This window comes from Rutilus rutilus (assembly GCF_951802725.1).
Source record: "Rutilus rutilus genome assembly, chromosome: 1".
Taxonomy (NCBI): domain Eukaryota; kingdom Metazoa; phylum Chordata; class Actinopteri; order Cypriniformes; family Leuciscidae; genus Rutilus; species Rutilus rutilus.
The window spans coordinates 31,571,074-31,586,918 of NC_140209.1; the positions used below are offsets into that span (position 1 = coordinate 31,571,074).

The following is a 15,845-nucleotide window of genomic DNA, read 5'->3' on the forward strand; positions in this document are numbered from 1 at the left end:
ACTTGTGCAAACGTGCTACAAAATAATGTGCTGTATGAAAGAGCAATGAAGGCATAAATACGTATGTTGGAATACAACTGGAAGGCATGACGTAATTTTTCATGCTTATTTTGTACAAATGTTGGACGTGCTAAAACAATGCATTTAACTAAGTGTGCTTAGCTTATTTAAATATTTAGCAGCAAATGGTTCCAGACAAGTTTGATCATCTCTAAGTTGCAAGATTCAACTGAGAATATAAACATCAAGATTGCAGAGGGATAGTGACCCCTTAGTAATGGAGCAGAAAAGGATCCAAAGGAACAGAAAAGGAAAAGCATGTCTCGTTTTGACATGAACCCATCTATGTCTGCTTAAAACAAACATCTCGCATCTTTTTATAACTGCATGGCAGTGCAAGCTTGTACTTAATTATCACAGTTAAAAACTGTGAACTTGCAAATGCTTGAAACAGAAAAGCTTTGTTTCAAAGGGCCAAGGCCTTTTGTCTAAGTGCTTTATAGTTTTATATCTGTGCCTTTATGATTGTAATTCTGATTTGTCGACGATTTAACAATACATTAGGTAAGCTAAACGGTTTTGCTGTAGTCTTAAGAGTTCCTCTTGAACAACAAATTTTAGGCATTGGGCATAAGGGCCAGGTAGCTTACAAAACTGAACTCACCACATACTCTTTCTCCTTTTCAAAGCATAAATGCATGAAACGTTGCATTGTACTGTGAATTTTTTTTTCCATAAATAATGATCAATCCTTTTCGAGGGAAAAAAAGGGAGATGAGAACTGTCATGGCAACACACCTACCTCTCGCCTGAATCATAACAGATGCTTGTGATGTAGGTCAGGGTAAGAAGGTCGCTAGCTGAGAATTTTCGAAAAAATCTCTCCCTTTGATCAGAGATAGAAATATTCAAAGATGAGCAATACAGAAACCAAAAAGAACAAATTAGGGATATAACTGGTGAAGATGATGGCATCCCATACATATGTAGGAGGGACACATGGTCTAATTTGCAGGCGAAGGAATTGGCTCTACTGTGGCCGGACGGAGACTTGGTTGAGAGTGGGTGTAGGTGTGGAGGCTGAAGTGGGCATTGGGGAGGGCGTGGACGGGGTCGCGGCAGGAGCTGTGGTTGTAGTGGAAGAGGAAGTAGCAGCTGAGACAATGGGGTTTGGAGCAGGAGTGTCACTTTGGACAGGAGTGTTGTTTGTGGGTGATGCAGTCTTGTTGTAGTTAAGATTGAGGATGTGCTGCTGCAGGTGCCTGATCCAGTCCTCCTGTACCGAGAGAGGGCCGTGAAACTCCATGTCACAGAACCTGAAAGAAATAATTTACAAATAAAACATAAGGTTCTACACATTTGTAAAAAGAAATGAAAAAAAAAAAAAAAAGAATAGAAAAAGAATAGAAAACAACAGTGAGGAATCGATTCTTGGAATCGACTCCCACCGATTCCAGAACCAGGAATCGGACTCGATTCCAAAAATTTCGGAATCGTACAGCCCTATACCAAGATATTAAGGCATTTTAAGGCATCATAGACATGCTCACAGCACAAAGATCTCACGAAAAGATAGATACAAAGTTTTAGACCAAAGCTATGTATCTATCTAGATCTATGATTCTAGATCATTCTACAAGAGTAACTTGCTAGTTTCCATTTCAGCTAGCATTCTAGTTATGTAGGCTGTAGATATCCAGGCAGCTCACTAGACTACGGACAAGACTTAATATGCAAGTACAACTCACCGGCACTTGAGTGAGTAAATTTTACCCACAAGTCTAACCAGTGGGGTGGAGGGGGGCTTTGGCACAAGGGCAGGAACAGTACTGGAGCGAGGCTTTGGGGGGCCACTCTCTCCCTCCCCTCCTTCAGCATGTGACGGGTGTTTAAGTGGCCGTCTCTCAAATCCTTAAGAGAATGAAATCGGCAGCTTAGGTACAATTTTGCAAATACATAGGGAAAAAGGAAGACGAAGAGATTAAGGTAAAGTTTTGCTCAGACCTCGTGGCAAACGCACGTTGAGTTCACTATGGGCCACCTGTGCATGTGGAAGAGCGTTATTGGAATGATGGCCGCCAGGCTGTGGAATAAGGCCATGCTGAGTGGAACTTCCACTCCTGCTTTTTGCGTCTGTTCCCCGCGATGACAACCCCCATGAACAACTGTTGGCATCACGTTCAATTGCCCTCTTTTGAGGCAAAGTGAGAGATGCCCATTTGGACACAGCAGGCTTTTGGGAAACAGGAGTTGTAGGGACAGAGTTACAGGATGGTGAGAGAGTGGAACTGCACCTCTGCAAAAGAATACAGAAATTTTAATTGATATAGAAAGAGCAATCTTTTCATATTTTCACAGCTAGACACCACAGAATTGCTTTCATACTTTCTTTTGGGTATAGCGGGCTCCTTGCACATAACTTTGCTGCATCTCTGCTGCCTTCTGTGGACGGCTGCGTATCCAGGCACTCAGCGTCTCGATAGGCGAACCATTTACACACCACTCTGTCACGCCAAACTGTCGTAAATGTGCCCGAGCATGACTGGCCAATGCCTTCCGGTTCTCAAAGTAGAATCCACAGAGTTCACAACTAGCATCTGAAAAGGAAAAACAAAAAGATGAAGCCACATTGTTTTTTAGAATATTCACAAACCATTTTACGTATTTCTGAGTAAATCAGGATATTCAACAAGGAAAAAAAAATGCTAAACAAGCAAACAATGAATATTTCACAATAACACCAGGAACATATGTAAAAAGAAAAAAGCAAATAGGGTCATTTTTAATACATATTTTTGCTTATAACCACAAACTTGATTGGCTCTATTTTAAGTCTTGAAATTCTGAATTGGGGTATTTTATTTATTTGAGTCATTCTTGTGCAAACATTGAAGCAACAAAGACATTGAACTACAAATAGTCTTCAAACAATGTTATGGAGAAGAACCAAAAAAGAAGTCTTACAAAAATATTCACTTACCCATGTGGCCTATCCCATGCTTCTCCGTTGAGGCTTTACCCTTAAAGGAATAGTCCTGTGGGGGAGGCGAGAAGTTTTTAGATTGGATGAGCAGTGTCTTCTCTCCAGGCTGTCCCTCCTCCACCAGCACCTTCTTCTTCAGTGGAGACACTCCAAAAATCTTCCCCACAGGTGAGGTGGGGGACAAGGTCATGCTTCCCAGCCCATGCTTATGGAGGCGCGAACCAGAGTGTAACAGATTAAGAGGTGATTTGCGGGACAGGGCAGAGGTCTGATAGCCTGGACTGTTCAATGAAATTCCACCATCCTGTCCCGGTTCCTCCTTTATACCTAAGGCAACAGATGCAGGGGTTGTGCCCTGTCTCCTCATGACTTCCCACAGTGTGTCAATGGGCGAGCCATTTACAGACCACTCTGTGATACCCATATGCCTCAAGTGTGATCGTGCGTGGCTTGAGAGGCCTTTGCGGTTTTCGAAGAATTCACCACAGAATTCACAGCGAATATCACGGGAAGGTTCCTTCTCCTGAGTCATGACTGTAGGAGGAAAGACCGTAAAACGACAACAGATGATTCAATCATCCATTAACATCATTAAACATGATAAAAGTAAACAAACAAACAAACATAGACTACAGGTGTGAAAACCAAAAAAAAAAACTTACCCAAGTTGACTGGATAAACATTATCTGAAGTAATTAAACTGGAATGTAATGGCTCTGGACTGTAGCCTTTATTTACTCCCATGTCTGATCCTTTCATAGTAACTTCTACAATTTCAGGCTCTGGTTTTGGCTTAACCAGCTCTACTGTTTGGGGGGAACTGGCAGCAGATGTCGAAGGAGACATTTTGCGATAAGTAGGCTGGTTGTGGCTTGGTGTTTTGGCAAAGTGGAAAGGTAGGCGCCCAAGAACATTCCCTGGTGGGGAAGAGGACTGGACCGCAGGACGAGGCATTCCTGGGCCCGGAGAAGAACAGGGGGATTTGGGGGACTTCAGAGGCATGATGGACGGTAGGCCTCGACGGACTATAATCTCTTTTAGTGTGTCAATTGGTGAGCCATTCACAGACCATTCTGTGATGCCAAGTTGGCGCAGATGGGAGCGAGCATGACTGGAGAGGCCTTTGCGGTTCTCAAAAAGTTCTCCACAAAATTCGCAGCCCACATCTTTCATTGGCTCTGATAGAAGTATACAGAACAATTTATCAGACTAAAGTTTATGTGTGTAAATTACCTTATGTAATTAGCAAAGAATAAACAAGGACATGCAAAACACGTAAAAGTTGTTACCTATAGGAAAGGACATCACTTCCCCACCACTGAAACGAAGGACCTGCAAAGAGGAGGATTTCAGCTTCTTTGGGGGTGGGCCCAATAGGGTGTGGGTAGAAGACGAGGTAGCTTTGGAGCCAATGGCTGTCTTCAAAGAAGAAGTCGCCATTTTATATAGGACAGGGGTGGAGGGAATATGTCTCTTAGATGAGGAAGTGGAAGTGGAGGGTAAGAGGGAAGTCATGTTGGTCTTCTGGGACCTCAGGTCCTCAGGACCATCGGAGAGAAAAGAATTTGCTTTGTGCTTAAAGTCATCAGTCAAGATGAAACGGTTGAGTAAGTCAATGGGGGAGCCCTTGGATTCTGAGTACTCAATCCCAAAATGGCGCAAATGTGCACGAGCATGACTTGAAAGGCCTTTTCTTGTTTCAAACCATGCACCACACAACTGGCAAATAATATCTTTAGAGTCCATGTCCATCGCTAGAAAAGAAAGACAGAGGAACAGAAAAGTTTAAGAGATTTAAAGGACATATAGACAATAAATTTTCAAGAAGGATCAATTGATGACCCAAGACTATAAAAACAAATCGCAAACAATTTGTTGAAATTCTTTATTAGTATTTAGTATATTAAATGCTTTCTTACTAAGGTTCAAAGGGGCATCTGTCTCTTGCGGAGCCCAGAATGGTTTGGTTGGACTAGAGAGGTTTGTAGATTGTTTCTTTCCTAAGGCCTTATGCTCCTGGGATCGAAGTGGGGAAGACACAGGTAGTAAGGAAGAGATGGGAGCTTTTCTCAGCACTGGGGAAGGGGATCGAGACTTTAAAAATGGAGAGGAAGGCAGAGAGCCAGCTGCAGATGGAGTAGTTGGGGAAGAGGAAACTTTAATAGCGGAACCAGCTACAGAAAACGGGACAGGGGGCTTTGTGTCCAGCAGTCCTTCTTCAGTTTCAACATCTTTTGTGGGGCTAGGTATAGGAACAATAGGGGCATGGTGCTGGGGCTTCTTAGATGATTCCATAGTAGGGGAGGTGCCAGTGAAGCATGCATCCATTGAACGTTCCTTAGTGATCTTGTGGAGGAGATCAATGGGTGCTCCACTGTTCTCCGACATGCCAACGCCCAGCTGCCGTAGGTGAGAGCGGGCATGGCTAGACAAACCACGACGTGTCTCAAATGTAGTACCACAAAACTCACATTTCAACAAGTTGGAGCCTGGAAAACAGAGAAATGGTGATACAAGGCCTATATACACTTATTCACTTCATGAATTTTGAAAGATGGGATTGCTAACCAATTGGGTATGCATGGCTTGAACAACATGATGCATTTAGTCTTGGAATGCGTTTCATCTTGTATGCATGTCAAACCACCTCCTGAGGTGATCAGATTGTTACCCTTCTCAATTGAGTCTTGGAGGGCATTAACATTTGGTCTTTTCATGATTGCACAGTTAATCAAAAAGCAGTGTAAATAGTCATTTACTGACTTCTCCACTGTGGAAATAAAAACTAATTTTGATTAGTTGAAAATTGTCACGTAAAAATCAAGATGGCAGACCAGGCCAATAAGGGCAAATGTTGACGTTTCATCCCATCAGCTCAAATATCCATGCAGATGCAATTAATACTGGCAACTTCAGGTGTATTTAAAGAAATACTTAATCCAAAAATAAAAATTCATGTCCACAATTACTCACTATCAAGTAATTCCAAACCTGTATGAATTTATGTTTCTGTGGAACAAAAAGGGTGAATTTTTAAAGACTATATTTGGATTTTTGGGTGAGCTATTCTTTTAAAAGCAGATTAAAAGAGTTGAGATAAAATAAAATTCAAATTACCCATAGAATCGGTCTCTTTAGATTCAGGGCTCTGTTCCTCTAGAGTAAACAGGGTCTTTTCTTCTGGACTTGTGGCCAACTTATCCATAAGGGGCATTTGGGCCTCCTCTTCTTCATCTTCATCTTCCTCATCCTCTGCCTCCTCCCCACCTGAATATGCACAGACAGAGACAACATTTTTAAATGAGCTAAATAGTCAAAGCCTTTCAAGGACAACCACAAAGGTCTGAAATGAATGTTTCCCTAAAACTAACAGTTACTAGCTTTCCCTTCACCATATGCACGATAAATAATAAAATAAAATAATTCATAGTTAATTCATGCATAATTGACTGGCTACGTGATTTTGAGAGATTTGCTAAAAGATATTTTTTTTATTATGGGGACAGAAACTTACAGGGCAATCACAAAATATACTTACTATATAGTTTGATGTACATTTCATCAAAAGATGAAATAAAACATTTCAATTACATAGCCCTTAAAATTCACATCAATTTCTTGCTTGAACTTTGAGATAATAGTCCCAACATTTCCGATCGTATTTCATATCATTACTGTCTTTCACTTATTTTGGCAAAAGTTTAACATATAATCTGCGTCTAAACAATTATATCTAACTCATTTTATTTTTCTCACAACTTAAGCATCATGTTGCACAGAAAAAAATGTTAGATGAGCATAGCCCATCCTAGCACTCTGCTAAGTCTGGGCTTTCACAGTAGATTGCAATTTGAGGCAGCATTAAACTTACTGTTTATTTACTTATTGTTTTTAAAATGGACAAACTTTGGAGATGAAACCATAAGGTACAGCTAATAGCCTTGACCTCAAACAGCCACAAGATTAGGCTACTATTCTAGTTTAACTACATTTTTAGACAAGGCTATAAAACAACAGGTTTATCTGACTTAAGAGTTGTTTTATTTTGAATGGTCAAGTAAGTCTAACAGTTAGATAAACAAAACCAATATTTTATTCACTTCAGAGATAAATTCAGCAGGCCTACTACATTCGTAGCACACAGTGTTTTTCTTTTGAAGCTCCTGCTGGTCTTGCTCTTCTCAGCATATTCAATATAATAAGCTGTGAACGCGTTCCTGCGGTAGGCGTTTCTGTTCTGTCATTTGATCTGTCCTAGACACAATTCTAGCAACATCAGCCCTTTTTCTCCTCAGACTGAAAATGAAAATTCATTGTAATGGCACACATCGCATGAAATAACCAGACAAATAGACAAAAGACATCAAATGCAGTAAGTTAAACATTAAAGCAAACCGTTAAATAACTTATTCAGGACAACATAAAAGAAAACAAGCAGCGTTGTCAATATTATTTTCAAAAACGTTTTTCTGAAAGTGCGCGGAAAAAGAAATAAAAATCAAGAGCAAGAATAACGCGTTGGCGCGCTCCATTTCAACATTAAAAAGCACCTCAAGTAAAATGGCGAAGACTCAGCCTAATTTCGGTAATCATAAAGACATTTATGCCGTCATTTTGACAGGACATCAAAAAATGCGTTCATTAAGTACCTGAGCGCATAATGTCACATATCTTTACTTTTAGAAAAGTGACAGACAGCAGGGGAATCAGTGGCTTTCACACGCGCACTGTCTCACTAAACCATTTCAGGCATCAGTAATTTAAAATGCACATCGGGTATGACAGGAGCTTGTCTTAAATGTTAACACGATTGCATGCCATGCAAGCTTGAAAAGTGGCTAAGCTCCGATCATATGCATCTTTCATGCATCCCCATGCACGGCGCGGAAGTGCATGCACTCACCATTCAGCGGCTGCAGCGCATCGGACTTATTACAGCACCTACAGTCAGACAATTTTTCCGCTATTGTTTGTGTCTGCGGGGAGGTGGAAGCAGCCATTTTGCCCCGCACACATGCACTAACGCACCAAGGCGTGACGAACCGAATAAAGGCGGAGACTAGGATAACTATTAAATGCAAGACAGACATCAATTACATCAACGAATGTTGCATTATGAAATTAGCAAGTGTTCTGCACCATACAAAAAATCTTTAGAACTGCTTTTACAACTGCCCCTGACAGCATTACAAAAAATCCCAAGGCACCCATAAGCTTTAGAGGTTTCTCTTTAGTAAGCTAGCAATATTTTGGACGTCTGGACACAAAGCAGGCGAAGTAAAGGGCATGCAGGCTATTTATGTAAAAGAAAAGTAACTTATAAGCAAGTAATGTAAGAACATTAGAACGTCACTTCAACCTTTGAAAAGACATCTAAACACTAATGCAATACAAACTTTTTATTGCAAACTATATTATGATTACAACAATTTCAATTTCAGAATTTTTAAATGATCTTACTATTTTGTATGTGTTCACCCTTTTGCTTACTGCATGCAATTGAGCTAGTATGACTCCACAAGTTTTTTTGCGAACCCTCCTTGTTATCCAGCATGACCTTACAATGTTTCAAAGAGCATCTTGTGCTTTAATAGTTCTAAGCAAGAACATCTGACCTTTTTGTTCAAATAAGCTAGCATTTGAGTAATGGCAGAAATAATGCAGAATCACAAATATTTATTGTCAAAATATATTCTGTCAGACTTTTTTTGCATTATTATTTTCTAACAGCCATTTTTGCTGTGATTTAAAGAACTTAGTAATAACTATGTAGTGACCAAATCTTTATTTGAGAAATCAAGAAGTAAATCCCATTCACTTACCCTCTGGTTCACTGATATTGTGCTTTTCTTTCCAGTGCTGTTTTGGAGAGTCAGAAGAAAGAGTGGCAAGATCTGCAGTCATGTCCTCCTCATCTTTCATATCTTTCCTGCTCTCTTGCTCTTCATCAGAGTTTTCCTCTTGACTTGACTGGAGAGTATGTGTAGGAGCAGTGGGTAGAACAAGATCTGGATGCTTGGCAAAAAGCTCTCGGAGAATATTAATGGGAGAAACCGTGACTTCCCAATTGGTGATGCCAAAGTCTCTGAGATGGGCTCGGGCATGACTGGAGAGACCAGCCCTGGTGTCAAAGCCGGCACTGCAGAACTCGCATCTCATAACGCTGAAGGTCGACGGGTCAAAGTTGGCAACTAGAGGTGGCAATGGAAAGTATTACATCAAAAAAAGTTACACAAGCCTTTGGTTCTGTATCGTAGATATGGAAAATATATTTTCATGAGACATCAAGTTCATAGACATTAACAATAGTAGGCAAAAAGCCATCTACATTTACATTTAGAAGTCACCTCACCTTTTTTCTTCTTTTTCTGGTAGGAGAATTTCTTCTCAATGGCATTAACCTCCTCTGGGGAGATGAAGTGCCTAACGTTGTAACTGACACCCACTCTGTTCAGGTGACCTCTAATGTGATTGGCTAGTCCGATGCCATTATGGAATCGATCTGAGCAATAAGGGCATTTTCTTTCCACACTCTTGAACAACCCCTCTCTATCATCATCTTCATCATCTTCCTCAGTTAATGCACCAATAAGACGATTTACAACATCTTCATCATCTACATCTTCTTCATCCTCATTATCATCATCATCACCATCCTCTAGTTTTGTAGCAACAAGTATGTCTTCTTTGCTCCTCCCCTGACTATCAGATTTGTCTTTTTTGAGTTTGGATTCCTCCTCCTTTGCTTCAAGCTTTTTGCTGCTCTTCTTTGGTGAAGAGAAGCTGGCTTTGAGATCCAGAGCACTGGCAGGTGGCTCACTCCCTGAGGTTAAAGTGGAGTGTTAAAGAGTATTTAGCCGTTATGAAAAAAATAAGCAAATATGATTATTGCGCAATCAATTATTGTGATTATTTCACAACAAAACGTTCGTGGGATGCAATGAGAATGATGGCAAGCTGAGTTAAAGATAAAAGTTGATCTAAATGGAAATTCTGTTTTCTTTTACTCACCCTCATGTTGTCTGAAACACAAATGACTTCTTATGAAACATGAAACAAGATATTTTGAAGAATGTTCATGCTTCTCTTTTCTATGCAACAAACACATATTGGGGTCAGGGGCTCCAAAAAAGGAAAAAGTATTGAGAATGTCAATCAAAATGTCTCCTTTTGCGATCAACAGAGGAAAGAAAGTCATATGGATTTGGAACAACAATATGGAAAGTAAATGATGACAGAATTCTCTTTTTTGGCCTGACTACTCTGCAACCATTTACGATCTCTGTGGCACTGCTCATCATTCACCCATCACCCTGCTGTATGAGAGGGGAGTTTGGAGGTCAGAGCTGAGAGACTCTATGATGACGAGGGGTAACTTGTTTCTTAGCTGGGCTTGCTGCCCCTCAAGCAAACCCAGCCTCTCTGCTGCCCCTCAGAGGCTGGCTGAGAAGCTGCTTTTCAGGTGCAAGGCCAGGGTGAAACCTGGGATTTCCCCAAGTTTATGGCCAAGCACAACTCATGTGAACTATGTGCTTTTAGAATTTCAAGACTCGGCATTTGCCTCCCATCAAAATATTGGTCCTTGTGACCATGGCCACTGACTGGATTAACTGTTCCTCTCCTACAGTAAAAATTGAAGGAAGAAAGTCACTATACCACCAACAGTGGCTAATAGTAAGCATCAGCCAATGGAACAGGAAGTTACACCTCACAACTATAATAACTGGCCAATGGAATGGGGAGAGTCACTCCTACTGGTTAGCAGTGGATCGAAGAGGATGTTCCATTACACAAATTTGGTTCAACCGACTCAGGCACATTGAATCTAGACATCACAATAGCACAACAATACATACAGTAAACATACACATAAGCATACATCACTACAATGTAGTGTAGAGAGAATGGTGTCGTCTTGGCGGCCCTAATTTAAAAACAAATGATCGTTGCGACGGAAGCGAATCAATCAAAACTAACTTTAGCTGGAAAATAACTTTATTAAAGAACCGCTATAAAGCCAAAACAATCTTACGTTATATTATACATTTATCTCTGTGAAGCTGCTTTGAGACAATCTACATTGTTAAAAGCGCTATATAAATGAAGATGACTTGACTGACTTGACTACAAGACCAAAGACAGAAGTACAGGTAATGTATTTATTCTGAATATGAAATTAGAATTGTGACAGCAAATTCTAATTGTTCTGTTGTGGTGGTTAATGACAGTATTATTTAATGTATTATTTAATATATTTAATGTTATAAGTGGATGGCGAGAAATTTATGGAAAATAAAAACAAGACCTTTCTGAAAATGCATTAACAACCAAATTAGAAATATACCATTAGTTTATGCTATTTTGCATCCTCTCTTGTTCCCTACATAAGTGTTGCATTGACAAGTAATAGTTTCCTTTACACAAATGCTGCTGACAATACTAAGTGTTAGCATTTACATTTATGCATTTGGCAAACACCTTATCCAAAGCAACTGGCAGATCATTCAAGTTTTGCCTAAGTGCATGTCTGTTTCCTGGGAACTGAAGCCTTGCCATTGCTATCACCTTACCAGTTTAGTTACACAGCTAAGCATTGACTGGTCTTGGTGCTATAACTTGTTATTGACTTACCTGTTTTGGAGTCTTGTTCTGAATCATGCTCTGGTTCTGGTGTTGGAATGTCTTCTTTCTGGCCCTTATCTGCAGTCTGGTTTGAGATTTGGACTTGCTTTGTTACACCGGTAGTCAGGGTTGACTTACGATCAAGTCTTGTACTTGCTCTTGTGCGCCCCAGTTTATTCTTTGCAGCCCGGACTGAGCGCTTTTTTCCTATGCTCTTGAATGCCACATCCTTACGCCTTGGATTTGGAGGAGGAGACATTAGATGCTGAGGTTGTAGAACATTCTCTTCCATAGAATTAGCCAGAGATGTCTCTCCTGCTTGTCTCGACTCCTCCGCATGGTCTGTATTTGCATGCAGGGTTGCTTTATCAGGTTGGTCTGTGGCTTCTCCTGGGGTTGCAGAAGCTCTTTGACAAGACAATGAACTAGAGTCCACCTGTGAAGGTGCAATGTCGGGCTGTGTTTCTTTAGGTTTTTTGGATGCTCGGATGGGGTATCTCTTGTTGAGAGGTGAAGTGATAAAAGTTGGTGTAACATCTGCAGAGGACTGGACCTGTCCTTTCTTGCAGGATTTCTGCTGGAAGCGGGGTGAAGTTCGATAAACGCCAGCCCTTTTTCGGGTGGTGTGCGTCTTGGCGTGCTCGGAAAGCTCTTGAGGCACATCACAGCTGAAGTTGCACTCAAGACACACAAACTGGCCACAGGTGACCTTTGTTAACTCTTGGATGACTGGCTCCGATGCATTACTGCAACTGGCTTGCACTGCCACCCGCTTTTCCTCCTCATTTAATTTTCCAATCTCTTCAAGGATTTTCTGCCGTGACTCCTCATGGCATCGGTGATGATCTAGCAGCAGTACCTTGTCTACAAACTCCTGACCACACTCTATACATTCAAAAGCATTTTTATTAAGATGTCCGCTCCAAGCTTCTTTCTCTCCACATTGCCATTTCTTCCCAGGTCTACCGACCTGACCATGCTCAAGCATGTGTTCACGTAGATGGGCACGTTTTTTGAAGTAAATGCTACATTCTACACATGTGAAAATCTCTTGGGAGAGGTCTCCATCCAGTTGGTGGTCTACTACTGAGTTCTGCCTCCCCCGTACCTTCTCTGTTTTTTCCTCTTTAAAATCGAACATCCCTCCCCCATCCTTTGCGGTTTTCTTACGCTGCTTTGCTCCAGAGGGTTTTCCCCTGGTCCTTCTGCCGCCTCCCGTTGTGCGTTGCCAGGTGCCTAAACCAGAGAAAGGCCTCAGTATGACCCTCTTTTTCCTTCTGCGCTGGATGAAGGTGCAGTGCGCCCAAGGTCCAGGTGGTGGACTCTCTGGCTCAGAGTCTGCTGGGAAGGTGTATACATCTGCCTCTTTGGTGATCTTCTCTTCCTGCCCTCTGCGATTAAGGACTTTCTGATTATCTTTCTCTTCTTTTTGGCATCCCTCTTTTGGTGTAGTATCTGGTAGATGGCTCACTTTGTCTTTTTCCACTGCAAGTGAATAGGGAAAGGTTTTATTGACTTGAGTATTTTTTTATTTTCACATGGTGGTATTGACATGAATTCAAACATGCTTTGAGGTACAGTACTTTTAGTTTTTTTACGTTTTGCTGCACGCTTCGGTAGGCTGGAGTCTGTTGTTGGCCCCATGTGTGTAACATCTCCTTTATTCTCCACCTCCAGGGGGACAAGTGGGTTTTTATCAAGAAATAAGTGCTTGGTTTCCACAGGTTCTTGGCACGGATCAATGTCAAAGCTGCAAGTATAAGGATTAAGACTGATGAATAGGTTTCAGCTCTATATTTATCTCCATCAAACCCCTCAATATTTAAAATCCTCATATATGCACCTTTCTATAAACAGGGGTGCACATAACTGGTGCGCAGGTGACCATGAATGGAAAACATAAACAATGTGCAGCAGAAAACATGGAGGGAAGCACTTTTGAGTGCCAACATTTTTGGGTACAGAATGAGACACGTTTACTTACAGGAGAAAAATCTTACTAGATTTTTGTCCATCTCTGGTAAGATAGCAATATGATGATAAGTGTGTTCATTAATTATTAGTTATTAATAGGTGTGCAACGCATGTGATTCGCAGATTAACTGCTAAGTTTAACCATCATAGAGTGAAAGTTTGTCATTTGGACATGTTTTGTCTTGCCAATTTACACATTCAAACGATTTTAAAAGTGAAAGAAGAGGCAAAAATTGTGTGCATCTGCGTAAAACTTATCTGTGTGCAAAGCCGCACGCAGAGAAAGAAAGAGGCACGCTTCAGACAGCACTCAAACACCGAATTGATTCCTCTTTCGCGTTTACTTGCGCTTGAACGGACACAAACACACAAAATTATGTCAAAATACATGTCTCTGCAAGTTTTCTCTCGGTTATTTCATAAGTGAACAGTTGAGAAAGAAACCGGATGTGTGTCAGTATATTCGATCTGTGCATTCTGTCTTTAAAGTGACAGCAGTCTAATATTCCTGCTGTTGTCTGTGTCATTATTTTAATATAAAATAAAGAATACAGCTTGAACCTTTATTTAATTTCTACAGTGAACAAATAGTGTTAAAGTGAGGAGAGCAGTCAGGAAGAAAGTGATGACGACAGCTTGTTGGATAAGTTTGCCGCGTAAAGTGTGAGTACCAAGCAGCATCTCCAGGTGCTCCCTTGAGAACCAGGCCAAAAAATGTAATGTGCACCCCTGTCTATAAACCTGTTTTTCCATGTAATTATCTGCATCTCACCTGTCTTGTTGTAGTACAGAGGTGGGACTCCCTGGGCTGTGAGCAGCCAGACCATGAGGGTTAGAAAAGTGCTGAAGTTCTTCCTCTGACATAAACCATTGGAATCCACACAGGAACACAAACAATATACATATGACTTAACAGAAAGCAGTAGACTCACAGTTATAAATACAGCATGTAGACAAACAAAACCATTAACACTTTTCACAGAGAGACAAGTTTCACAGTACAAACACATAATAGTTCAACCTGAATGTAGCTGAATGATTGCAAATTCTCATTTCAAGACTTTTTGAGTTTCTTATGATTTAGATCGACACCCATGTATTTTTCACTGACATGAAAGTAAGAATGAACCAGAGAGACAATTACCATCCAAGGTTTCTTTCTCCGAGTCTGAGTCCCATGTGAGAGATGAGGGAAAGCCTGAAGAACGTGGACTTCTCTGTACTTTACCACAATGTTCCAGTGTGGGGAAAAAGCAGTTTGGACCTTCTGAATCTCCATTTCCATCACCCTTCTCCACTTCATCACAATGCAATAACCCCCCCTGTGAGTTCAGAGGGTTGAAACAAGTCCAACATTACATAGTTCTGTTTAGGAGAGAAATAAAATGTTGCAAGATTCTCACACACGTGTACGCTAATTGTTAAAAGATAGGAATCAGAAATGTATACAATAACAGTGCAACGATAATTATGATTAAAAGGCATCTAACTGTATTAAAACAATGACTCCCACATATAATGTTTTACATTCATGTTTTAACAGTTAGTTGTTATTGTTTTTTTCCATTGGAAAAGGGGAATAAATTAATGCAAAGAGAAAAAAACGTTAAAAAGATCCATTGTCTAGGGCCTTGGCTATACCAGGAAGGTGCAATTGAGTAAGGATGTTGATGTTGAAGGCAGTAGCCCTTGGTTGGACATCAGATCTTGGGGGTCCCTGGTCGAGAGATCATCCTCAGGCTCCATTATCCTCTGGTGCACAGGCTTGTGTGCAGTTGCAATCCACCTCTCCTGTCCTACATTATGAAGAGCAATTCCATTTCTGGACAAACATAAACACAACTAAGATGCAATCTAAGACTGACCACCTGAAAGCAATAAATATGGACTAGTAGCCACAAAACTCTCATAATTTTATGGTTTATTTAAAGAAAATCTACAAATAAGCATTTGCAAGATGTTTACAAAGAGGTTAATATGGGGATACATTACATACTGCTCTGTGCTATTTAGTCTCTGAAAGAGTGCATTTGAATAGCCTAACTAAATCTGTGTTGAATTCATGAGGAGTATTACTCTGTCTGACCTATTTTATCATGCCTCATTTCCTACGTTGATAATATCAGAGGAGGCCGTTTTCTACTGGAGAAAAAAAAAATAGGCTAGTACCGGCTCCCGACAATATGGTGCTCGTCTATGTAGTTCACATGCGTTTTTAACTTGCGATATTAATACTGGATCATCTGCAAACGCTGTCCTTCCCCAG

The 15,845-nt window shown here is 40.7% G+C and overlaps 1 protein-coding gene across 2 annotated transcripts; it reads right to left on the reverse strand.

The window, feature by feature from the left end:
* Window positions 1-890: 890 nt before the first annotated feature.
* Window positions 891-15,395, reverse strand: wizb (WIZ zinc finger b). Of its 2 annotated transcripts, none has more exons than XM_084419488.1 (16): window positions 15,221-15,395; window positions 14,724-14,901; window positions 14,352-14,436; window positions 13,204-13,355; window positions 11,615-13,090; window positions 9,336-9,806; window positions 8,806-9,174; window positions 6,101-6,250; window positions 4,903-5,472; window positions 4,273-4,737; window positions 3,646-4,161; window positions 2,981-3,517; window positions 2,386-2,597; window positions 2,005-2,296; window positions 1,749-1,911; window positions 891-1,316 (listed from the first exon to the last, which is right to left on the reverse strand). In XM_084419488.1, the coding sequence occupies exons 1-16, from the start codon at window positions 15,323-15,325 to the stop codon at window positions 1,031-1,033; spliced, it is 6,027 nt and encodes a 2,008-aa protein (XP_084275614.1). In that variant the 5' UTR covers window positions 15,326-15,395; the 3' UTR covers window positions 891-1,030. The 2 variants fall into 2 exon arrangements, with proteins under 2 accessions (XP_084275614.1, XP_084275613.1); XM_084419487.1 differs by having other exon boundaries at window positions 13,189-13,355.
* Window positions 15,396-15,845: the final 450 nt, after the last annotated feature.

Coding starts and splice junctions, on each gene's coding strand:
- wizb (XM_084419487.1), bottom strand. CDS start 15,325: ATGGAGCCTGAGGATGATCTCTCGACCAGGGACCCCCAAGATCTGATG. Junction 3,518..3,645: donor TGTTTATCCAGTCAACTTGG/GTAAGTTTTTTT, acceptor TTCCTCCTACAG/TCATGACTCAGGAGAAGGAA. Junction 2,297..2,385: donor CCCGCTATACCCAAAAGAAA/GTATGAAAGCAA, acceptor ATTCTTTTGCAG/AGGTGCAGTTCCACTCTCTC.